General features: G+C 43.5%; 1 protein-coding gene across 1 annotated transcript in view; it reads right to left on the bottom strand.

Moving 5' to 3' along the window:
• The window catches only part of BRWD3 (bromodomain and WD repeat domain containing 3), a 46,104-nt gene extending 21,177 nt beyond the window's left edge, over positions 1-24,927 (bottom strand). The window contains 14 exon segments of the mRNA XM_009996609.1: positions 401-571; positions 1,206-1,431; positions 1,807-1,935; positions 3,213-3,347; positions 3,875-4,028; positions 5,464-5,568; positions 7,596-7,636; positions 9,378-9,478; positions 10,631-10,701; positions 11,412-11,512; positions 13,452-13,673; positions 15,923-16,083; positions 22,294-22,392; positions 24,783-24,927. Coding sequence (XP_009994911.1) covers positions 401-571; positions 1,206-1,431; positions 1,807-1,935; positions 3,213-3,347; positions 3,875-4,028; positions 5,464-5,568; positions 7,596-7,636; positions 9,378-9,478; positions 10,631-10,701; positions 11,412-11,512; positions 13,452-13,673; positions 15,923-16,006 — 1,540 coding nt within the window. The 5' untranslated portion in view covers positions 16,007-16,083; positions 22,294-22,392; positions 24,783-24,927.
• Between the last annotated feature and the right edge of the window lie 1,878 nt (positions 24,928-26,805).

Raw genomic sequence — 26,805 nt, 5'->3', positions numbered from 1 at the left:
TAGTCTGTCACAACACTGACATTCTCTAATTATATCCTGTTATCTTGACATTATGCAGCTACAAAGTATCATCTCTGACTGAGGGGCATGGAGACAACACAGTGAACTCGATGTTTGTGTTTTAGGAAAGGTTTGTAACAGAAATAATGACAGTCTGAGAGTTCTAGGCAATGGGATCCAGCCCAGTTCAGACCACTGGAGCTGCACCTCCAACTTTTCATTCCTCTGATGGCATCACCAGGTTGTGCAACTGCTCCACACAGGTTGCGAGTGTGTGTAAGAACAAAAGAGAAAAGCATCCTCAAAGCCAGGCACAGAACTTACTTTAACACCTTCTTATTACTGTTATTTCTCAGTGCTTTAGGAAAAGCAATGATGGAGGTGAAGAAGGGACACTTACCTCCATTAACAGAGTGGGATCTATTGAGGGGAGGGTTTGGAAGAGTTTCTCCTTCATTAATTAGTCTCAGATCTTGTTCCCTCTGCAGCTCTCTGATCATTCCATCAAGGATACTCTCATCCTGGTCATTAGTTTGCTGCCCAATGACTTGTTCAACCACTTCACCATCACCTTGATAAGAACAAAACCACAACTGCTTACAAAACGATTCACTTCTGTTTTACTAAACACCATAGGAAAAAAAAGTAAATGTAAAATTGTGCACAATCATTTGCCTGTTCTGCAAAACATCTGATGCCCAGCTGGCGTTCTGCTCTCCTGTAATAAATGGAGGCAGTGTTTAAAAGAGCAGCTACAATAAAACCCAAAAATTGCAGACCACATGTAAAATATAAACACAAACCCTCAGAAACAGCAGAAAGAAATTATGCTTCAGTGGGTAATAATGGAAGGAGTCTTTTTGCAAAAGTTTGTATCCACAGAAAATCTGTTTTAAAAAACAAAACCTATTTTTATCTATGTTTTTCTTACTTCCCTGCTCCCTTACTTGCATACACAAGTTACACTGAGGTTGATGGGACAAGGCTTTAAAGATGTCATATTCCTGGTAGAAACCCACAGCTCTTGGAATACTGCAGTCTCCTTGTCTTGACTCCAGTCATGCTCATTCCACACACTTCCTTCATGTCATAAAAGTCACCCCATCTCCTCTTCTACCTCTACAATGCATTTAAACCAGAAGACAACTGAAACAAACCCATCCTTCCAGCACCACCCTGCTGTTCAGGAGTTTCAGACAGCCTACCATTAGCTACATAGCCCAGCTGAGGGATGAGCTGTTCATCCTTGCAATTTTCCCTCCCTGGTACCAGCCTCTGGAATCTCGTGGGATGAGGATTTCCATCCACATCCACCAAGAATGGTGGAGGCATAAGATGTGGAGCCTGTTGAGTCTGTTCATCCAGCACATAGTTATTGGCATCCCGGATCAGGGGTCGGTAATCCGTATGGAAGAACATCTGATCTGGAATCTGCAAGAAAAGCCATTTAGTAAATAAATCAGTGGCCATTTGCAGCTGTCTTGATGCTTTGGAATGGGTCCCATACCCATAAACCACAACTCCTACACTCAGGAGCAGCAGAAGAAATGTTATGACAGAGAGCAGATTCCTGCCACAAATGTCTTTTATTACCAAGGCCTGATGCTAAAATCTGCCAGCAGAGGTGAAGGGATAGAAGTTACTGCTTTGCTCCTCTGTCCAGAGATTCTCTTGTCTAAATCTTCTTGATTCAGGTAAACAGCAACTGCTTCATGATCTAATCACTCTTTTGTCTGGGGCAGGGTGAGGGAATTAACTGTAACACAAACACTTAGACAAAATCAGGTCAAAACTCCTTCAACCCACCTTTTCATAATATTTATTGCATCCAAAACCAAATAGTAGCAGATGTCCATGAGAGTCTGTGCAGGCAAAATGCTGTCCATCTGGTGAGAACTTGCAATCAAAAACAGCTCCATGGCCTTGGCCCTCAATCTGCACAGAAACACAGCACATTTCTTTCACAATCCTGCCTTCTCTGTACCAGCATTTTCACAAAACTGCCACCTGTGCTCCCACTACTCTTTAATCCTAATTATGTGCAACTTCTCATCTTGCTCAAGACCAAGTTAGGCTGAGATTTTTGGCACTTCCTTATTAAAGCCAATCTGAACAATGCCTTACAACCTTGCAGTTCCTCTTTTTCCCCAAATTCCAGTATAACTTTCTACGTGTGTTCTGAAACAACTACCTAGAAGTCTACATTTCATGTTGCTGGCAGACAGAGGGCAAGTCTGCACCAGGGATCCCAGCCATGCAGGGGCTCTGCAAAAGCAGGTTCCACAGCCCCACGTGCCAGGAGGATAGTTCACATCCTGAACCAGTCCAGCTGCATCTGCTCAGTACTGGAACCAACCCAACTAACCGGGCACTGGGGGCAGGAAGAGGAAAGGAGCACAGAGCCAACCACTGCAGGAGACTACAACACACAGGGGCTTTCTGGGTTTCACTGCTCTGCCTGGGGAGTCTTTTGCATAGTATGACCCTACATGTGAATTATATCCAGATCTAACAGATCCCATGGAAGACAGGTCTGGGCTTCCACTTCCAGAAGGATATTGAGGTGCTGGAGCAGGTCCAAGGAAAGCAACAAGGCTGCTGAAAGCACTAGAGGGAAAGTCTTATAGGGAGAGGCTGAGGGAGCTGGGGATGTTTAGCCTGGAGGAGACTCAGGGGAGGCCTTCTCACTCTCTACAACCACCTGAAGAGAGGTTGTGGTCAGGTGGGGTCTGGGCTCTTTTTCCAGGCCACCAGTGACAGGACAAGAGGGCCTGGCCTGAAGCTGCTCCAGGGGAGGTTTAGGTTGGATATCAGGAGGCACTTCCTCATGGAAAGGGTGATCAGACATTGAGATGGGCTGCCCAAGGAAGTGGTGGAGGCACCATCCCTGGAGGTGTCCAAGGAAAGGCTGGATGTGGCACTTAGTGCCATGGTCTGGAGATGTGGTGGTGTTGGTCATAGGCTGGGCTTGATGATCTCAGAGGTCTTTTCCAGCCTCAATAATCCTGTGATTCTGTGACTTGTTGCTGCCCTCACAAGACGCAGAAACATACTGTGACATTGCTTACTGAAGAGCACAGGGGCTTGTTTTTAACATGCTCTCCCCTAATCCTGCTGTAACACTGATCACAACAGGCACACAATGAAATCTGCTTTTGCTTCAAGACAAACGTGGAAGAAAACCCAGCCCACCCTTCCCTGCTCATTCTTACCATGTTAAAGTAATTGCGAATCTTTGTTCCTTTGTCTATATCCCAAACAAAAATATTTCCATCGTGGCCTGCTGAAAGTACAATCCTTTGGTCAAATGGATGGGCCTCCAGAACAAAAACTTCATCATCGTGGCCCTGCAAAGAAAGCAGGGCAAAAAAGAAAGTCATGTTTCTCCACCTGTGACCTCCAAACATCTGAGCGTTTGGTGTGAGGACATCTCAGCTCAGCTAGATGCCCAGGGCAGCTCAACTGACTGCATCTGAGACTAGAACTATGTCTGGGCTTGGCCAACACTTCTGTCAGAGGCTTGGCATTGCCCACCTGGTCAGTGTCCCAGGCTGAGGCTCAGCACAGCTGAGCTGGAGAGGGGTGGGGAGAAAGGGGACATCAGCAGCAAGGGCAGCTGCAGCCCCCTCATCTGGGCATAAGAGGTGGCCTGCAAAGGGCTCCCTTCTCAGCCAGCATTCACCAGGGTCTAGCAGCACTCTGGTCATCAGCTCCTGTCCCCATGACATGTCCCCCTGCTAGGAAGGATAAGATGGGTTCCATGCTTCAGGGCAAAACCCTCCTCGTCAGGGGCAACGATGATGCAGTTCAGCCTCAGATTCATTTCAGAGCTGAACTACAACCACCTGGGATTACCCACTTGAATTCTACTCACAGACAAGCTATGAAGAAGCTGCCCTGTGGAGGAGTTCCACACTTTGAGAAGGAAATTGTTGACTGCAGTGATGACAGTGGCATCGTATCTGTCCCAAGCCACCATGGTCACCTTCAGCTTAGTCACCTTGTCCTCCCCGGATGCTACATTGTTTCTAAGGAAATTAATAATTAGCAGAAGAAATAAATCAGGAAGTACACACAGAAACATTTAACAGGAATAATTCAGTATGAAATAAGGGAGAGCACAGCTGTCCCCTCTGTGACTACTTGCTAATGCAGGAGAACAAAGGCTGGCTTCTGCAGTGGTAAAAAACAGGCACAGAAAATATTCAGTAACATGAAGATTTACAGTTTTATTTCCTTAAAAAGGACAAATTTCCCTTCTGGTCTTCTTAAATGTTCATCCTCATGAAAAATCTTTCTTTCAAGCTATTCAGTTCTATTCAGTCTTTTCCTACAGGGCATTTTTCTTATCAGTCATCAACATGAGTAAACTCTGTAATGAGCAAAAACCTGCTAAATAAATCCAAATCATACTTGGACAGCTAACTTATTAGAAGTGTAACCACATGAAATACAAAGAATTCTGCAGAGCAAAATGCCTAATGGATTTCTCCATCCCTGCTTTTTGTTATGGTGCATATTCAATTATAAGGCCACTTAGGGAAGTCACTTGAGGATCTCAGAAAGAAAAACTCAAAACCCTAATGGAACCTGAGAACCAAACCCAAGTGTCTCATCTCTTACTTGAAAACCTTAAGGCAAAATACAATGTTAAGAATAATAAGAAACATTCTGGGTATATATGACAAGAATCCTTTCAGGCAATACAGGCCTTGGAATGATATGAGAAACCAAAACATGAATTTACAAACAAATGTTGTCAGGACAAAGAACCTGTGTCACAGGTGGGGAAAAATCAGCTGTAATGGGCAATGCTTATTTTTTTTAAACTAAGATTATTGACTACATTTCTTTACTGGAGTAGCATCAAACCATAGCAGGAGCTGTCAGTTGCCTGGCACAGTGGCTGTTTGATGCCAGGCACTGTTCAACATGCCCATATTTGCATTCACCTCACACATTCTTCCCTATTTTGCCTATATTCATGATAATTTTAACTGTACTTCATAGCACAACAACCAAACTAGCAGAACACATAACAACAAACCAACACTACTGACTAGAGGAGGCTGGTTATGGTAGTTGTTACTATCACTTTGCTCCAAGATGACAGCACCAGCAGTTGTCTTGGACATTTTAAAACAACCATAGGTCAGCATATGATCAAGGAGGTTCTACTAAAATCCCTGGGAGATGAACTCTATTTGACATTCTTACTTCATATGTAAAATACTAAATACAACCACTAGAGTAGGGAACCACCAATGTATTAATATTTTTTGGGGGGGGCTATTAACTGTGTCACTTAGCAGACAGAGCCATGGTACTTTTCATCCCCAAAAACCATGCACTGAAATTGACTGAGAATGTAAGTAAATAAATATATAGTTTTCAATATGATGGTAGATTTTGTTTTGCAAGCAGTTGTTTCTAGGAAGTGTGTTCTGGTTTGGTTTGTTTTACCCTGTCATCTTAGTAGCCATATCCAGGACTACACTCTTCCAGTCTTGCTGCTGATAGTGCCATATTCTTGCTGTTCCATCTCTGCTTCCACTGACAAACCTTAAGCTATGGGGAGGAAGAAAAAAAGAGGAAAAGGATATAATGAAATTCTGAGTAAGGATAAGTTACTGCTGCTTTTGGTCTAATACCCACATGCCTATCACAGGACCTAATTATACCTCCACTTGGAGGTGTGTACTTTTGTGTATGGACTTGTCTTACTCTATATGTGCCCACACAGAGGGTTTAATAGCTGGTAGAACTTCCATGAACTCCTGCCACAGGAAACAGGCAGCTCCAAAACCCTGGCAAGCCAGGAGCACACCCATCCACATCAGCACAGAAGCTAGGATGCATTTAATCTTTCTTCAACACTTGTTCTTTATATATTGTTTGCTCATCTCTGATCAGGAGAAGGTGGTGAGAAGGCAGCAAGGGCCCTAATTTCATATCTGATATTTCAGGGTACAAAGGGGTCTCTGTGCCACATCAATTCCACTTGGTTACAGCTAGCAGATGGCCTTGGAATGACTTCAACATCACACAAGCTGCACTTTCCCTTTGGAATGACATCAGCAAATCTCTTGAGCAGTTCCTAGTGGCAGCAAAGAAGAGGAAACTGCATGGCCAGGAGCCCAGCATAAATTATAATACATTAAATTAGGGAGGGGGTGAAGACAGAGAAGGGAAGCACTCCAGTCAATCACAAGTAGGGAAGTTGAACATGAGTATTTTCATTCTTCAATTCCTTGTTTAAAAGATTCAAGCCTCCAGAAAATGCATTTATCTGAGTAAAATGCATTTCAATGCTTTGGCCATCACCACAGAAATCATTTTGGTTGAGAATTTTTTAAAAACTCCTCAAATAAAAACATGTTCACAGGCCAGCCAGCACCTTTATATTCCATTTATACACAGAATTAGATGTAAGAAGGCAAGCTTATGCAGTTTTATTAAAATAAGTGATTGGTTTACCTTTTCAGTTTCCCTGAGTGGATTTTTTTCCATCACAATGCTTGTGACATTTGTTATATTTTTATTTCTTTATATTAAAGTAAAAAGGAAGCCATCCCTTTCCCACTAAAAGCACCCTTGTAGCATACAGTTTTCAGTGTCTGTGTGACCCTCAGCAAGACCTGTGCTCTCACAGTGCTTGGAAGGAACTGTTAGTACAGTTACACCAGTTCATTCCCACACCATTTTCCATGACAAACATCTCTGAGCACAAGTGCAGTTCCACTTGGCAAAGCTACAGTTTTGCTTGGAAGGCTCCTGCTTGCTCACATCCCTGAAACCTCCTGCCAAGCAAAATAAGGGATCTGAGCAAAAGCTGGCAAAAAAACATTTACATTAAGATGTTGATCACCAGTCAAAGCTTATCCCACCATGCTCCAGCCAGCTGTGCTCCAGAGCCTGGCACACAGACGTGCCTGCAGGCACCTTCATGCATTTGATCAGGAGCATTTTAATTGCTAGGTAAGAGACAGGATCCTGGCTTAGCACAGGCACTTCCACCTGGAGAAGTGTGTCCACTTCTGGAGCCCCCAGCATAAGAAGGACTGTTGGAGTCAGTGCAGAGGAGCCCAAAAGATGCTCTGAGGGCTTTAGCAGCTCTGCTCTAGAGACAGGCTGGGAGAGTTGGGGTGTGCAGCCTGGAGAAGAGAAGGCTCCAGGGAGACCTTAGAGCACCTTCCAGTGCCTGAAGGGGCTCCAGGAAAGCTGTGGAGGGGCTTGGGACAACAGTTTGTAGTGAGAGGACAAGGGGGGATGGATTAAAACTGGAAGAGGGAGATTGAGGTGAGACATGAGGAGGGAATTTTTTGGTGTGAGGGTGGTGAGAGCCTGGCCCAGGTTGCCCAGGAAAGCTGTGGCTGCCCCATCCCTGGCAGTGTTGAAGGGCAGGTTGGATGGGGCTTGGAGCAGCCTGGGCTGGTGGGAGGTGTCCCTGCCCATGCAGGGGGTTGGGACTGGATGATCTTTCAGGTCCCTTCCAACCCAGACCATTTCCTGATTCTATGATTTGAAGTTTTAAAATCTGAAAGCTCATGATTATTATTCTAGAAACCCATGGAAATTGGGTAAGTGACACTCACCTGTCACCATTGTTACAGAACTGGACTGCAACCACTTTGTCCTAAGTAAAAAAAAACCACACAGTAATAAGTGCTCTGGAAGCTGAAACACTCATCCCCAAAGATCTTCATGATGACCTTCTATTTAGCAAATTGCATCATCCCACACATCTCCTTCAACATGCTGTCCTATACATTCAGGAACAGGAAAGTCACACCTGATGGTAGAACTTCCCCAGATATATTGTTTTCACACATAGAAACTTTAGGGAGGTGATGATTTTGTGATGATTTTGAGTTGCTCCTGAAGCAGCTCAGAGACAGACACAAGTTCTGACTCAGTCTCCCTAACACTTGGACCCTCAAGGAGGAAGCTCTGCCCTTGCCTGAGCACAGTCTCTCTGACATGGGACTGTCCCCACCCTGGGGTAAACTCTGCCTGAGAAATCCTGCACCTTTCACACTCACAGAGTTTGCAGGAAGGAGCAACCCTGGGAGCTCAGAAGGCCTGGGTGGTGCAGCACCCATGGGATGGAGAAAGAACAACTGCACAAAAGATCACAGCTGGTTTGCAATTTTTAGACCAAACATTCATGAGCATCAAAATTATTTCACAAAAAAAAAATAATATGCAAACCTCAGCTTTATCTCCACTTCTAAATAGTTGAAAACCACATGGTATGTTTTAGACATGTTTTTGCCTTTTCCAGTTTTGCTCAGTACTTGTGCTGGCTGCACTTGCTGTCTTCACTCCCCCTGCTGTCTCTGATAACCAAGTATCCCAATTTGTGATATTTTTTCCCCAGGAGTGAGCTGACAGCAGCCTGTTTAGTAGAAGAGCATCAAAAATTAAAGGAATTACAGCTCATTCCAAAGTTGAACTGCTGAATATTGACCTTTAGTTTTTCTTTTGTCACCAAAATACTTGTTAGTTTTGTTTGGAGCTCTGAGCCATGAATGTGAGAGCCATGAGAAGCAACTGAGAAGCAATTGAGACCTTAACCCATCAGATATTGTTAGGTGGGCAGCTGGGCTCTCAAGGTTCAAAGATAAATGCTCCAAGCTCCTCACAAGTGGCAGCAGTGTTGCCATAAACTTCCCTTCCTGCTATGTTGTTTACCATGCACTAAATAAATAATACAATCATCACCTGCTCTCAGCAACTAAAACATTAAGAAACATTTGATACCATTTTAGTGACACTTCTTTATGGGGTTTCACTCCAATTGTGACATGTAATGGTTTTAATAAAAGCTCTCACAACTCAAACTTGAAAATTAACACTGAAACCATCGTGCAGATATTTGAAATGGTTTGAATTTTTTACAAAAACCCTTCTGCATTGCCTGAAAAATGATGCTTTAAGCTGGATTCATTTTCTAAATGAGCCAAAGTATGTCTGAAAAAACCTGAATTAACTTGGTTTTTTCTTGTTATGTGGATTTGTGGTCACAATTAAAGTGAAATACTCAATGATTAATTTAATAGGAAAAATGACACCGTGCATGAAAACTATTTTCATTCCTCTTTCTGACACAGATTTTCTTCAAGAATATGGGAAAACCACCTAATTCCTCAGCTTCCTGGGGGAATTCAACACATCAGCCCTACTTTGCACACATCTCCTGCCTCAGAGGAATTATAAACACAGGACAAATTTCCAGGCATTTAACCACCACCCTTGCTGAGAGCTCACTAAACTCTCAAGGCAGAAAACAAGTTGAACAGGAGGATGTACAAAACCTATGTTCCTGAAAGAAGGTAAAACAGGGAACAAGATGTGTTTTCTGAGTCATCTCTTACCGTATGAGATTCTAACTCAGCCATTTTCTCTGGTGATTCTGAGCCCAGATAATAAATTCTGATTACATGGTCAGTACTCCCTGTTGCAATGAACATGCCACCTAGGAAAGACAGTGACTGCTGTGAGAAGAGAAGCCAGTCCAGGAACAACTCATTTTAATGACTTCTTTATTTCTTAAAGCAGCAAACTACACTTCTAAACAGAAGATTTCCATGCAACCACAACATAGATCCTTGCACCAAGAAGTTGACTCTGGCAACTTCTGCTTGGATCTGGGTTTTGCTCTGGTCACATCAGCTTCAGCACAAGGAGCTCTACAATATTTTCCACCTGCAAACCTTTCTGACCCAAGGAAGAGAAGATTTGAAGCTACAATATTCCTCCAACAAGCTCTTCTGATTTCCCTCAGAAATTAGCACAGCAATCTCCATCAGCCTACACAGGAAAATGAGGCAGGGAATAGTTTCATATCCCCACTGGTAAATATCAAATAAGATCTTGAAGAGCATCTTCAATATCTATTTGAAGCACAGGAGAAAAATTATTGCTGAACTGGGAGTCAGTGATTAAGCTACTGGCTTCTAATCTTTGTTCTATTTGCAACGTGGCACAAAAAAAAGGGCACTGTTGTGTAATTTACAGCATTGAAGTGGTTTTAGTAATTTCTGGATTTCTGGCTTTGAAAAAGGAATGAGGGGGCAAGGCTCACATGGCTCTAACAGCTCTCAATTTCTGATAGCAAAAGTTAATGAGAAATTACCTAATTTTGCTGGTAACAATCACTATTTTTTCAGAGTTCAAAGCTGCACCAAAGGATGCCAGTTAAGCTGGTATTTTCAAACACACTGAATCAATCCTCCTAAAACTTGGCCAAATTTGGGAGATCAGCACAAGTGTAACCTCCAAACAGTGGCCACCAGGCTGCCAGATTTCAAGAAATTTTCACTCAAAAACTGAACAACATGAAAGCTTAAAAGGATGTGACAAAGGAAAAGCTCTCCTGTGCAAAACAACAGCCTGAAAGTGTAGTCTTCCTTGGAAGTGGTCAAGACATTTGAGCTTAAATTCTAGGAGGAAAGAGAAAAAGCAGCTTGAGGCAGCTGCTCAGCACAGAAAAATTCCAACAATCCCAATTTGACAGTGCTGTAATTAACTGAAAAAGGGGTTTGTATTGAAAAAGAAGTAAAAGTCCTCTCACCAAAGGGATTACAGCTCAGAAAATGCTTTTAGTTACCTTGCAGTGCATACATACCAGAACTGAAAGATGAACAAGAGATCTGAACACCAGGCCTGGACCTCTCTGCAAACTTGACAGGACGATCCCTGTGTGCAACAACACAACAGTTTCACTTTTCATTCATTCATTTATTCAACAAGCACAGTGCACTGCAGCCCAGCAGATTAAGGTCAATATGCTCACCCTAAATCTCTTTATTTCACAGTTCTCACCTGTGTTTGCTAGAATTTATTTTTCATTGTAGGAATTTGTTTCCTTGGTTCAGTATAAACCCATCAGTTTCTACACTGAAAAGACTAGTTAATTTATTTCTCATGATATTCACCAGTTCTGATCTATTCAAAACAGAACCTGGCAAACCACTCATCTAGTAGCATTTGCTCCCTATACAGCACAGGTTTGATGCCATCTCTATGTGTGTTCTTCTAATTAAAAGGAAGAAATTCCCCTGCCTGTACATCTTGGACAAGGATTTAGTCCTAAAGATAAAAGCTGCAAGTTTTTCCACAGTGCTGGCTTGCAAAGCACAAAACCCAGAAATAACAGCACTGATCTGTCTCCCTGCTGAGCAGCAATGCCAGACACCCCCCCAGCACACATAAGGAACCCCCCCTGCCCCACAGACTGGTGTAGCACCCATGCACAGCATGGCCAAGGGAGAACACATCCCAAGAAACTTGTTCCTTGGGAAAGAACATACCCTTATTTCAGTATCTCAGCATTTCCTCTCCAGGCTGAACCTCAAAATCAATTTCCCCTCTATTTAAGATCACTATAGTTATCTAAACAGGCTTACTTAAATTTCATGGTGTTAGCATGCCACTGCCAGAAACAGATTGTTCCATCAGCACCAGTAGAAGTGAGGTATCGTGTTGTTCCTTTCCTTGCTGGAGAGAACTACAAAGGAAGTTGCAACAGTTAAACCAGCTGATTCTTTTTCTCCCTGGACATGCAAATGGCTGTTGACAAGAAGCTTCTTCATGAACATATCAGCTTTCAGTAGAGACCAGTACCAGGGATGAACACCACTCTCAGCTTCCATAAAATTAAAGAAGAGGAATGGAAAACAGCTGCATTTTGACCAGCAAGTCTTTGTTTCTCCCACACAGGAGACAGCAACTGGAGAAATGAAACAAGCCTAGACCCTCTTTATGGGGCAACAATGTGAGGAAATGCTTATTTCTAGGACAGAACTGGATCAAACATGGTAACAAAGACAAAAATGATACCTGTACCCAAAGAGCAGTGTGGTAGGACATCCCCCTCCCTCCCCTGCTCTTCCTGAACCTCTCCTCTGCCTCTCTAAATAGCAGGGAAGCTTTTCATCCAGAAATCTCTCACTTTGATTTCATAACTGCAGCAATACCTTTAATCCCCTGGCTACGTGGTATCTGATAAAGGGATCAAGGCCTGTTTAATCAAAAAGCCATGATGGATTGTGATTATTAGCTAGCTTACCAGAGTTTTGCATAAAGCTTGTGAGGGATGCATATAAATATAAACAAATATTACACAAAAGACTAAATCAGGTTGTAACTAGGTCTCCAAAACAATAACCTTCAACTAACTTATGGCATAGTTAAAATCAGATTAAATTGGAAGTGTAAGCAGAAGGAGAAGAGATGAGACTTGCAGGGTCTGTGGGCATGTTGGGGAAGAGTGTGATGAATCAGGCTCCAGAAGAGAGGGATTCTGAGCCAAACATCCCCACTCATTCTCCCCTTTATGTGCATAACCTGTCAAATGGCAGGGATTGCCTTTTTTATCCTGGACTTTTGTTTTGTTGGTTTCTGCCTGGCCGTTGTGTGTTGGGTATTTTTAAAAGTGAATAAACTGTAAATTACTATCCATTATTGGCTGTGCCACCACTAGAGAACTGAGTGCTGGCAGTTGAGTCCATCTTTTTCCTGCTCTGCTACTGCTCACTCGGCACCTGCCACACAACTGAAATTGCCTGGGCACAGATTCTTTGTGAACCCTGAGCCAAACTGATCTGTGGCTGCTGCAGCATCCAGGTCTGCCAAAATACCCAGACAAGCCCCTTGTGGCACAGGTGAGATAAGAAGGAAAACAAGGAATGTGGATTAAGGATTTTTAGCTGACAGTATTATGGTGAAAAATAAACATTCTCTATGAACAAATGACTGTCAGGTCAGTCACTGTGTAAGGATCCAAGGGCTGGAGCAGCTCTGCTCTGGGGACAGGCTAGGAGAGTTGGGCTGTTCAGCCTGGAGAAGAGAAGGCTCCAGGGACACCTTAGAGCACCTTCCAGTGCCTGAAGGGGCTCCAGGAAAGCTGGGGAGGGGCTTGGGACAAGGGCAGGGAGGGAGAGGACAAGGGGGAAGGGATTAAAACTGGAAGAGGGAGATTGAGGTGAAACTTGGAAGTGTTGAAGGGCAGGTTGGATGGGGCTTGGAGCAACCTGGGCTGGTGGGAGGTGTCCCTGCCCATGCAGGGGGCTCAGAACTAAATGATCTTGAAGGTCCCTTCCAACACAAACCATTCCATGACTCTATGAGGACTACTACCAAAGATACCAGTTATTTCTCCCTGGCTCAGTTGGTTGACTTGGTGCTCTTGGTGACTGCACATTTGCTAGATCTAAGGAAGAAGCAATGGGAACACAGAGCCAAAGACAGCTGGAATAAGCAGGATTAGCCCCTCGGGCAGTATTGGCTATTGAGTGAGATTGCCAGGAAACAGCACCCTCAAGTTGGGGCAAATCTACACAGCCAAGCAGAGCCCAAAAGACAAGTTTTATCCCCACTTGCCAACCCACACCTCTTCTGACTGTTCCCATTTTGGGGGAGGTTAGGAAAAAGAAGTGATTCCTTACCTGTATGGAAGTAATGGAAGCTGAGTGGCCCTGCAGCACTGCCACTGGGGCACAGGTCCTCAGACACCACACTCTGACCACCTTATCACAGCTGCCTGCTGCCAGCAGGGTGTTCTCATAGTTCACTGCCATGTCTGAGATCTCAGCCGAGTGGCCGCGCAGGGTGGAGAGCAGGCGCCCATCGTCTGTCGCCCAGATTTTGACCAGGCAATCATCCGACCCCTAAAGCCACACAAGAGATATCCAAAGGTTATCTGACAGAATGGGCTGAGTGTTCAGCACACACAGGTTTGCTGCAGATGAAGAAGTATCTAAACCACCAGGGTGCCATCAACCTGCCAGAGGAGTGGCTTCAGCGCGATGCTGGAGGCACAGCTATTCACGTTTGGGATCATCTTGTGGGGTCAGGGATTTAGATCTTTATAAAACAGAAGCCACTGTCGTAGGTTTCCTCTAAAATATGATGATTGCTGCTAATACAACTCCTCTCAGTACAGTTCAGTAATAATTCAGGTAAATTTAAGAAGACGTTTCATTACACACAACCAAAAGTCGTTTAACTGTGTGAGCTGGACCAAGCCAACAGTAAAATCCAAGTGAGCACAAGGCTTAAGCTCTTAGGAAAAAGAAAATGAGCACCTGAGGGATCTGAGAGCTTCTGCCATGCTGCTGGAGCTGTGGGCAGCTGCACCATGAGGCTCCATTGCTGGGAACAGAAGGCAAGCCCTGCAGCACCCAGTGCAGCTGCAGTGCTGTGCCAGGTAGCCCTCAGCCCAGGGCAGCACACAGCTCAAAAGCACATCCAGCACAGACCACTGCAAAGTACTTCTACCTACAGCTGCAGCTACATCACTTCATATTTTTAGGCAATTCCCAGACCTTTCCACTGCTCAGACACAACAAAGAGCACCAACCCCAGTGGCTGGGATTGCCAGGTCAGAGCCAGGAATGAAGCACAATAAAGCTCACTGCAATATCAACATAATTTGACTTCAAATTCCAATGTATTGACTGCAGCTCATTTCTAACACAAATCACTTCCAGTTCTTCATGTCACTGTAGATGAGAAAGATCTCTTTAAGGTGTAAACAAAAATGGAGAGACCCTCACTATGACCCAGAGTAGTTATCACTCACAACATCTCTATTTGACCACTTTACAATGAGTGGAGAAGCTAAGACAACAATTACAACAAAGACAACAATTAATCTGCCAGGTAATCTGTTTCTAAACAGCCATTGATAAGAGACAAGGGCAAAGAGAAAACAGGAATTATAACATGAACAAAGATGCATTATTAATTTGAAGAATCTGTTTATTTTTAAATTTGTAGTATGAAAAGCAGGGGCAGCATCAGAGAAATGTATGTTAATATATTCTGGAGAAAAATTTACAAATAATATTCATAAATTCACTGACATACTACAAATTCTAGAAAGAAAATGTAGTAGAGAAGTAAATTGCAGGTGAATTAATGAGGTCTTCTATTTATCATCAGGGTTTTACTGAAATGTAAGGAAAGGATTGCCAGCATTTCCAAGGTTATCAAAAGGTAAAATGTAGTTTAAAAAAAAGTGTTAAGATTTAAGCCAGCAAGGAGCATGCAAATCAACCCTAAATGCCAGAATGCTGCAGGTCCATTCAGCAAGAAAGATGATAAATAGAGAAAAATGAGCACATGTTTCAAGTGAGAGTTGTAAGCTCTGGCCTGGAACAACTCTGCTGTAAGGTTCTAAATGGGGAAGCAAAGAGCTGATGCAGTCTACCAGAGCTGGGAGGGATTTTAACACACCAGTTACAGCTCTAGAGCCCTCAGCACAGAAAAGACATGGAGAGGGTCCAGAGAAGGGACACAAAGATGATCCAAGGGCTGGAGCAGCTTGGATCTCCCAGCAGGCTGGGAGAGTTGGGGTGTGCAGCCTGGAGAAGAGAAGGCTCCAGGGACACCTTAGAGCAGCTTCCAGTGCCTGAAAGGGCTCCAGGAAAGCTGGGGAGGGACTTGGGACAAGGGCAGGGAGGGAGAGGACAAGGGGGAAGGGATTAAAACTGGAAGAGGGAGATTGAGGTGAGATATGAGGAGGAAATTCTTTGGTGTGAGGGTGGGGAGAGCCTGGCCCAGGTTGCCCAGGGAAGCTGTGGCTGCCCCATCCCTGGCAGTGTTGGATGGGGCTTGGAGCAACCTGGGCTGCTGGGAGGTGTCCCTGCTCATAGCAGGGAGGTTGGGACTGGATGATCTTTAAGGTCCCTTCCAACCTTCACCATTCTATGATTCTATAAATTAAGTGAAAAGTGAAAACTAGCACAGGAAGAGATGGGTTTTCATACATTTCAAGATATTTTCTTCCTTGCTTTTTCTGAATGCCATCTCTGCATCTCAAACAGTAGCTAAGAACCTGTTGAGGGACTTGAGAAAGCAAGAAACCAAACCAAGCAAAGAAATCTTCCAAGAAAAGTACTAGTTTTAAACTTACTGTAAAAATTCTTCTCCCGCTGCGATCAAAGGCTATACAATAAACAGATGAGAGGTGCCCCAAAATCCTCTTGTGCATCTTCATCTGTTGGTAGGTGGATGTTGGGAACAAGTGGCTGAAACGCCCACATCCAGTTAATTGCCTGGCAGAAATTATATTTACTGGGAGAGAAAAAGAAAACACAAAAGAAAATTAAGATGCAGATTTTGTCTAGAACTCAAAGGAAACAAGAGCTAAATCAAACTTCATGGTTAAAGAAGAAATATGTGGCATTGATGGAAAAAAACCCAGTCAAAAGAATGGAAGTCATGAGATAAAACTGCAATTATTTCATGTTGATACGTTCTAGACCTTAGAAGAACAGCTGGAAATCTGAGTGCACCAACACATCATGTAAAACAAGGACACGAAAAGCAGCAAACAGGCAGGTATGGGCCTGGGACACCTCAACAAACAAAGCTCATTATGGCTGTAGAACAGACAGATCCTAATTCTAATCTTTGGTATTACACATAATGGGAGATCCCTTGGGGTGTTAATTTTCCATACCCTAACTTACACCACTCAAACTTGAGATTTTCAACTTTGAAGATGTTTTCTCAATGGCACTTAAAGACGTAACGTTGCTGCTCCTCAACATTCTGGTGCAGGCTCCCTCAAGGAACCCCTTATCTTGCCTTGACATAGGCAGGGCTTCACAGGTGGGGGTGAAGCTCTTCAGTGCCTTTCAAGCCTTTACTTTAGAAGTCTAGTGAACAACTTGACCCATTTTCTTAATTGGATCATCACCTAATTGCCTATCGACATCGAAAAAGATGATGGAACGTGGTTTTAAAACTCTACCAAGCCAAGAAGAATCATCCCAGAGGGTCACACACCCACCACACACTCCTGTTTGTTGGTAAGACTGAAGTTTTCATACCCAAGCAGGGAGATAAATTGGAAAAGAAATTGTTTCCAGATTTACAGAAAGTATTTTTGTTTCTCAGCTTTATGCTCTGAGATTCAGACTACTTCTAACATGGTTTTCATTGAAACACTACACACCAGCAACCAACAAGCTGCACAAAAGGTGGAGATGCTTGCAAAAGGCACCAAAGCTCCCAGGCTGACCTCGCCTTCAGCCAGTATTTGGTTTGCATGCAGAAACACATCTTCAGCTGTACTAAAAAAGCAAAACACACTAAACTAAATTCATTTCCTATCTACCTGCTATTCAGTTGATACCTGCTGTTATCCAGGAACTGTCAAATGAAACTGTCTCCTCTACTAAAGTAGAAATGAAATCTTTAACCCTTTTTTCCCCACCTTTTGCAGGCGGGAACAGAGATCCTGCAGTGGTAGATGTTGTACAAAGGTACAGTCAGATTTGCCTACACATTGTTTTCTTTAATATTTAAGTATGACAGCTTAAAAGCTACATTATTGAAACTATTACACTTCCCTTCCCCCTCACCCTGTGGACATTTATGCCAAGCCAGAGATGCAGTCATGTAGCAATAAGGTAATTCTGCTCTGCCTTTCCATGCTTAAACCATTTAAATACCTAACAACAGTGTATCTGCCTTGAAACCATTTCCTATATGTGATTTCAAAAATAAATATATGTTCAAAGCCAAAGAGCTGTGTGAATCCAAAAGGTACACTCCCATTTCAAAATATTCCAAATAATCAGCATGCCTTCTGTGTACTACTGCATTCCCATGCAATCCTTCTGGAAATGTGCTTCTCCTGATTGTTGTAAATCACAAGAAGGAAACACTTCAAGGTGTAAAGAGCAGTCAGGCTCACACTGCCTTTTTTGACACTCTGCACCTCACCCTTCTGGTCAATTCCCAGCCTTGCAATCAGTTCAGCTTCAGAGGATGTGAAAGTAATTCCATGTATTATTTTTTTCTCTCTGTTTATTTCCCTGTTTGCACAGTGGGGACAAGACTCCTCATTCTCCCGTGGATAATTATAAAATATAAAGCACTGCTCGTGAAATGTTTCAATCCTGAGTTTCAGGCAAATACAGAACTGTTGTTGTGCCAGGAGGAGTACCCTCTTATCAAGAAAAAGTAGCCAGTATTCAAAGTATCCACCCTCACCACAAAAATGCTTAGGGTATATCAGAAATGTGTGCCATGCACACGAAGCTGTGATGGAGATTTTTGCCTTCCCACCCTTCAGAAACTATCACTGCCTTCCAAGGAACTGCAAAGAAAATCAAACACTAAACAAAACAAATATCCCCAATTCCACTTTTCTATATTGGGGTAGAAGATGAATCCACAATATCTAAAGAGGGACTTGCCCACATGTGACAAAAAGCCCTGTGAAGTTGGCTTCCTTCAGCACAATGAAATGATTGTGCTCATAAAGCCTGAAATCATTTTAAAAGCCTGATTCCAACACAGAAAATTAGCAACATAGTAACCCTCAAAACGTTTTGCAAGCTGTCTAATTAGCTGCTGTGCTTCATGCCATCCTGGGCTGCCAAGTCTACCCCCTCATCATTTCCTGCCAGGAAAAACGTTTAGAACTGCACTGAAGCTATTTCACTTAACAAGTGAGCATATCCAGACTTCTTGCTAAGAAAAAGTGAGTTAGTTTTGCCCACAAAGGGCAAGGCCACCTTCTCAAATGAAGTTCTGCACTTGCAGCTGCTGCAGCAAGTGCTACCTTGGGGTAGAGGGGAAACCTTCAGGAAAATTCCAGACCTTAGAGCAAGTTGCAGGAGGCAGAGTGAACTCACATACACTGTACAACAGCAATTCTTAAATTCACAATCCACCCCACTAGAGATAACAGCACAAACAGAAAAACCCTTGCAAGAAAGCTCACCTAGTAAGGATAAAACCAAAAACCCTGCAAGAATAACTCATCCCTCAGTGAAAAAAGAAAAAACAACCCAACCAAAAACCAAACCCAACCAAAAACCCAAATGCAAGTATCAAACATCACAAATCTCCAAGTTCAGTCACCACTTCAGAAGGAATTAAAACATTTCAGCATGGACAAAGTCACCTAGCAGCAACAGTTTTCAAACATCTTGAATTCCTCTTCTCCCTATAAAGCCCTGCCTCACTCCATTCTTTGCAAGCAAAAATAGAAAAACAGAATATTGGTACAAATGTTTGTTTTAAAAATAGTTTTTCCTTTATTAAGGGTGATGACTTGACTTCACTTATTTTACCTGTTGAAATAAGCACTGTAGCTTTGTCATGAGGACCTAGCAACAAGTGAGTAAGCTGTGACCTCACTTAAGGCCTCCTCAGGCATGGAGATTAGTACCACTCACAGGGTGCAGGAGGAGTCTGGATTTCATAAGAACACCAGGAAATAAACACAGTTGGCTCACACATGCAAAATATCACCTCAGAGAGTGGATGTGTGGCCACAAAGTCAGTCTGACGCAGTAAAAGCACCAACAGGACAAAGTGTTCCAGCTTTCATAGCTGCTGACCTCATGGAGCTCCTGTGCAGCAGAGGAACAGGATTGATTTTCTGCCCTCATTGGAGCCCTGCTGCTTGGCAGGCCTAAGGAAGCTGGATCACCTTGACACTTCCATAGGGCTGAATTGTTTATTCTCTGAGAGATGCTGTGAACCTTCTGATTCCTGATTTTGTGTTACTTTCTAACCAACAGCAGTTACCCCAAGTTAAAAGAGCCCAAGTGATCAACTAGAGAGGGAAAACAATTTTCTTTCCAACCTGCTTTGTGTTGTCTGCAAAGAAACAGAAAAGGCTCTGACTAAACCCAAAGAATATTCAAAACCAGGTTAATCATATGTGAACAACTCCCACTGCTGAGGTTCTGGATTGCCCATCTTCCCATTTTCCAACTGGAAGAGCACAAAGGGAGTCCTAAACATGGCACTACTGTGAAGAAACTGTCTAAAAGACCATCCTCACCATGTTATCCTCTCAGCAGCAGAAAGCTATGACAGCATCTCCCCTTCCTCTCCTCCCCCAGCACATCACCAAAGACGTCCAAGACTCAACACACAAACAACTTGTTCCTGAGAACTTCCACAGGTCAGCACTTTCTTGGAGACTCCCCCCACCAGAAGATTCCCAGCTCCACACAAACATGCTGGGAAAAGGCAATACTGATTTCTTGCTCCACTTCCACTGTGCATGACCTTTTATTTTGGAGTACAGATCAGAAGGTCCCATCCCAACCCCATCCAGACAGAAAGGCAAACCCCTGCAGCTAAGGACTCCTCCAGCAAGAAGGACAACCACAAGCAATCCCATTCTTGCAGCAGAAAACCACACTTACGGTGGCAAGCTTAGCTATCACTGGAAGGGAAACCATAAAAGAGAACTTGTAGCTGCTCCTTCCATACCTTATTGACCTGTCTACACAGGCAATTGCACAATCACCTCATCTCACCCATGAACACACATTGTTATGGGTGCCTATGACTTCAGCCCAACTACCTCAGCAAGTAATTCCAGAAAACTCCATCTGACTAAGCCAGCACAGTTTGGGAAGTCACAATTACACTGAAATATTAAAGAGGTTGGGCATTCTGCTTCATCTTGCATTTTAATACAACACACACACTGTGGCATCTGTGCTGCCACTGCTCACCAGAAAAAAATCCCACCCATTTTGCACAAATATCCAGGGCAGAACTTTGTGACTTCCACTTCAGGATTAACAATGGGGAATCCCAAAACTAAATTCCTGCCTCCTCTACAGCTTCACTATAGTCAACTTCTTGTTTTAATCTTTAGACATGTTTTCCTCTCTTACCTGTAGTTTATGTACCCACATCAAGGAGGACTGTACTCCTCCAAGAACCAATACTTCTACCAATTAATTTCAGGCTATAAAAGACCTTTTCCATACCTTTGCATTTCTTGAATAAAAATTCATAGGAAAACACCAAAACCAATGAATCTTTTTGTTCCCAAAGTGATGAACTAGTCACCAAGCAAGCAGCACAGACCTTTGTTATGATGGCATGACAAATGCTGGAGTCCAATCTGCTAGTATGGTTCATTAATAGCACCACAAATTCCAAAACCACATGGTCTGATTCATTTTTTATTTAAGAATTGATCCAGAAGCCCTTACAGAAATATAACTACAGAAGCTGAGTGTGTGCAGCAAACCTACAACTTATTAGCAACCCAGCAGCCCACTGCTAACAAAAAAATAACTACAGAACCATCCTAAAAGAATAAATATACAGTTATGTCCAGAAGTAACCATATTAATATATGGAAATCATTCTTTTTTTAATGTCCACAGTATGGCTTGTAAATTATTTGACAAAAAACAGGAAAATACTAATGCAATAGTTCCCCGTGCACTAATTCCAGGCAAGTATCCATTTATTTTTCCTATGGAAGCCCCATAATTAACTTTGCTAGCCCATCACACTGCTGCCATAACAGCCTAGCCCTTGTGCAAAGGGCACTATGGAGTTCAACCACAAACAGCTCAGGTTTAGGCACCTTCATGTCTTGACAAGGATTAATTTTTGGCCACGAAAAAAAAAGTGCAGAAGCACAAAGAGAGGAGCAGACATGGTAGAAACAGAAGACTGCCCTCATCATCCCTGCACCTCCAAAGCAATGGGAGAAACACCCTTACACCCCAAGAAAAGTCTAAACATTTGCACTAATGCACATCAATATAGAATAAAACACTCTAAGAAGCAAATAAATCATAACCCACACAACTTATATTTACACCTGTAAGAATCAAATTTGTTTGCTATAAAAACAGATAATGACTACTATTCAGGTTAAGCAAAAGAGAGAAGCTCTTTGCTGGTATGTGAGCTGAATGCCTGCATGTGGCAGAGCTTGCTACAAGTTGTTTCTCTGCCTCTGTGGACAACTGAAACTGAAGTTAACACAAACAACTGGTTTCATGATGATTTCCCTTTTGGAAAGGCATGTTGCAGGCAGTCTGTTTTCTGTCATAGTAAACTAAAATGAATTCTTGATTACAAAAAGTTCTCTGGGAGCCTGGTGCTTTGCTCTGCCTCAGATTTCTGAATGGAAAGATTGCCTACATGCTCCTGTGCCTACTCCATCTTATACGCATGCACACATTAGGGGTATCATAAAAAAAAAAAACACAACTCAAGCACCTTGGAAGGTAAGGTGCAAAGCTTTCTAATGTGGCCACAATATTTTTAACATGTACACACACATCATGGAAGAGCCAAGGCCAAATAACACAAAGAGCTACTCTGTTGCCACCGAGAAATATTTGTTTAGACTAACTCATGGCAAAATGTCAAAAACAAAAGCCATTAAAGCAGACCCCTAGGAATGTTTCAGCCAGTGACCTGTAGCTGGAACCACAGTTAACAACACAGAGAAGAAAAAAGCCAACACTTTATGTATGTTTCAGAACTCACCCACGTTTGGCGGCTTCCCATAGTTGACCGGCAGTTCGGGAGGGCGGCCTCGGTGCAGGGCTGCGAACGCGGAGCCTTTCCATAGCGTGTGCCTGAAGTCTGGGCAGGACCAACAGCAGGTTAGTGACACCAACTGGGACCAACTGGCCTCTTCTGCTTGGAATCCACACCATCAAGCAACCCCACCCCGCACCCCAAAGGAAGATTTGTCTTTTTAAATAGTTTGTCAGAGACTTAAAGAAGGTTGCTACTCTGATTTCTAGTCCCTAAGCAATGTGACTGGTTTCAGCTCCTCTTTGTTTCACTTTGGTGAGCAGGGTGTCTAGCCTGATGGAAAGAAACAGAGAAGAGAAATAGTGGGTGCACTCTGCATTGAGGCAGGACTGAACTTTGCCATGTTTTTAGTCCTGCTGCAATCCCAACACACACAGGATCTCACGAACTGTACGTTTGAGAATACACAGACACACATGTGCTCCCTGAGAGTGGGAGAAGTGAGGTGTTGGGTTTTTTTCTCCCAATAAATCTGGTTTCCGGCAATTGGTGGCAACATGCCCTCCTTTCAGATCCTCCCCTGCACCCCACCCCCCAAAAAAACATTGTTTCTAAAATGAAGACTGTTTTCTCTAAAGACTCTCCAGCTCTCTGCTGCCAACTGGCCTCAGAGAGCCTTCTCTCCAGAACAATAGTGATTTTTCTGAGACTGTTCAGACAGCCTCAGAAATTAGACCTGGACTTCTTCCATTTCTGGCCATCTGGAAAGAGAGAAATGAGCTTCCACGGTGAATAAGGACTGAAACAGAAGGATAGTGCCCCAGATTGGTGGATCTGTGTATCACCATTTAGATCCCTGAACATGAAGTGCACAAGCTGACGTGACTCAAACAGCCTCCTGAGAACACCCTCTGATTAAAACCTGAGCTGCACCACAAAGTATTACAGTGGGACTCATGAGAACAGAACTCATACTTGCAAAACCAGATCAAAACAGCAACAAATAGTAAAGGTAAATGGAAACTTCATGCTGATACACACTGGGAGGGTGGAAATCCATGTATGTCAACTTTGGGAAAGGTATGCTGTGACTCTGGTTTGCACACCAAACAGGACCTCAAAGCACCTTTTTCTGAGGGGGAAAAACCCTCACCATACATCTAGCAGAGTCCTCTTTTCAATGAATTTATCATGTGGTTTAGGCTGCACTACATCTCTCAGTGATTCATCTAGCCTCTGTCCCCTAATTCACCTAAGAAACTTCTGTTTCCTTGCACCAAAAAATGTTCATTTTCTTTTTACATCTTGTTGCTGTTCTCCTCTAAGATGGAAACTGAATGTGAAATGAAGAAATGCTGCTCTGCAGGCCTCCCTAATGAGAGCACAGCACAGGCAAAACAAGACTCAGCCCCAAGACTTTGCATAAGGAAACATGTTTGCAAACAGCACAACCCCCCCAGGTGACAGCAGTGCATGGGCAGAATGCCACAGGCCGTGTTAGCACCAGAGTGTGACTTCACAGGATGCAGTAAATTAAGTGCTCAACTGCCACTGAAACAGGAAGGTCCTGCTCTCCCATCCTTCCTTCTATCCCAGAAACATGCTCCTGCTGCCTGTGTCACTTCCAGCACTCCCATCCTTCCACCAGCTAATTTAATGCACTGAGGCAGCAGTAAGAAATTTTGCAACATTTTAGCTCTCTGAATCGGTTCATGACTGGATCAAATAAGTTCTGGTTCCTACAGAGAGGAAGTGGCAGGGGCATGGAGCGAGGAGGGAAGGGAGGAACCACTCCTCAATAGCAGATGGCTCTCAGATCTGTTTAGTTGTAACACAAAACTGCTCTCAGGATCATTATCTCAAGCAGAGCAGTTTTCAAAAGGCCTAGGACTGGTACCCTATTCATGCAAGGAATGGGGGCTTTCATTCAAATGAACTTTGCAGCCAGGATGAGCAGGAATTATCCATGGAAAATCAGTCTCTCCTCCTTCCACCCTCTAAATGCTGCCCCAAATGCCACCCTGCCCTTCAAGCTGACACATCTGCCTGCATGGCCAGGGAATCAAACAATGGAACAAACGGAACAAAACAGCCTGAAAAATAGCCCAGCAGAATATACAGACTGCTGGGTTATGTTAGACACAGGCATGTGTGAAGGAAAGAAAGGTCTGTAATTCAGATGGATCAAATCTCTATCTGCTTCATCACCTCACTGACACAAACACCAGTCCAACCTGGAAAGAAGGGGAAGCAAGTAACAAGAGCAGGCAACTGTGGGCAAGAGCTGCTTCAGGTGGCATTTTCAACCAAAGATGTATGTCACACAGCCAGCAACAACTGTATTTTAGCAAGACTGCAACAAGAAAGCAGCTGACAAGCATAGGGAAGAAACCAGGGTTCACACAAACACACACAGATACCAGAATACGAACAGAGACAAAAGAGGTTTTGATCATGACAATCAAATTCAGTCACACATATATTGAGAATCTTACCTTTTGCTGCCCTTAACAGAGACTGGCGCCCGACACCTAGCAAAGTCTGCACACCTAGGACACTCTGTGGGATTTCCTTGTCTAAAAGGGGTCCAAGTCTCTCACAGATCCTAAGAAGATAATCCGGAGGGATGTGTGCATTGACGGCCACCTAAACATATAAACAACGCAGAGGTTTGACAATGGTTTAATTCTTGCTTCTATGGGTATTTGTTTCTTTCACAGTTGAGTATTAAAGTTACATGAAGTTCTTAAAAGCAAGTCTAAAAGCCCTGAATACTCCTCAAAATTAATTACTCCAATGATGTCTTTCAAGTGACATAGTGTTGAAAAAGTCAGACCAGAAATTCCAGGTAATTTAGCATATACCTTAACAAACAAAAATACCTGAAACTCAAGAGTTCCCAGGGCAGTGCTCTGATGAAACAAAGCATCGTCTGGGACTTTTTTTAAGTCTTTTTTTTTAACCATTCAGTTCATTCTTTTCACATTTCTTGTGAAACACTCTTGCTAGACACATCACTCTAAGAAGCACCTGTGTTAAAGCCTAAAAACCCTAACCATTATCCTAAGCAATACCCAGTCTCTGGTTTCTAGCTACTGGGAGTAGGTATCTTTTAAGACCCACGTGTGTAAGCTCCTGTTTTGTCACGTCCAGAAAACATTCTTCTTTTTTTCCCTTCAGACAGAGACTGTTTTCTATGGAGAGACAACCATTTTTCCAGCAGTCTGTTCAAACAGCAAATCAATTGTGCTTTACTATCCAGAATGTCCTGCACTTCCCTGACTTCTACTGTGTTTATTAGCTGGCAGCTAAAACTCAACACCAGAGCCTATTTAGCTCCTTCAACACAGGACACAGGGCCACATCCTCCTACTTTTTAAAAATCAACAGCTAAGTAACAGCTCACCCAGCTCATAAATACCTGTGATGGAGAGGGGAAAAGGCAGTTGTGTTACAACTGTGTGTAACTTTTTTCTCTCTTGCAATATTATGAAGAAAGAGATTGTCATAAACCAGTTTTTGTTTCATGAAGCCACAAACTAATGCCAAATAATATTAAAGCTGAGCTGAAAGGGCCAGGACAGTGCTCACAGTAATAACAGCAGGCATGTACCTGTGCATAGCCCTCTCTCCTATGTGACCACTTCAGGGGTGTCCAGTCCCAGGCCAGTGCTGGTGACAGGGCCCTGAGTGCTCAACACTGTGCAGTGTCCTCCTGGTGGGGCAGGACACTTCTTTGTGCAGGTGCAATGAGGCAGAATGATTCTCCAACCTGGCTAAAACCAGCTCCAAGCCCCCCCTCTGCACCATCTCTGGTGCTCACCTACTGCTGCAGCTCCACTGGCTGGGAATGGTCACCTGAGAGGAGGAGGAGGAGGAAGAGAAGGTTTTGTGCCAGGATTAGCAAAGCTGACTGTGATTCAGCAAGGGAGCTGGTGGAAAGCAAGGACCAGGACCACTTCTTTAAACAGCAGAGCCTCATCAGATTGGCCCTGGTCCCCTGCTTACCCAAGCCCCCAGGGATATGCCCAGCTCAGGCCCAGCACACCAGAGGGAGTGGCACACACGAGGAAGGAGGAAAAGGTAAGTGGTTGGCTCCAAACTGCTGCCAAAACATTGTTCACTGAACGATGTCATCAAACAGGTGATTGCTGCAAGTCCATTGGGAAATTACTCCTTCCAATTGGGCAACAGCAGTGGTGCTACCAGGCTCAAGGCAGTGAGTCATGTGTGGTAGAATGAAACCACCTGCATCACAAGCAGGATCGACACCATCCCACCCACAAGATTTTCACAAAAAAAAAACCCCACAACCCAAGGCTTTTCTAGGAACATGTACAAATTCTCATTGAACTAAACCCAACCAGAACTCTCCCAATCTGAATGGAAACTCTCACAGAAGAGAGACAGGTTTCTCCACACACCCTTCCAGTGGCTGCATGATAAAATATATAGTTCTGGCCTTTTGATGGAAACAGAAGAATTGTGCCTTTGTAGGAAAGATAAACCTGATGACAG

Source organism: Chaetura pelagica, unplaced genomic scaffold (assembly GCF_000747805.2).
Source record: "Chaetura pelagica isolate M959 unplaced genomic scaffold, ChaPel_1.0 scaffold103, whole genome shotgun sequence".
NCBI lineage: Eukaryota > Metazoa > Chordata > Aves > Apodiformes > Apodidae > Chaetura > Chaetura pelagica.
Note: the sequence above shows the minus strand (reverse complement) of the source record. Positions and strands in the feature narration are given on the sequence as shown.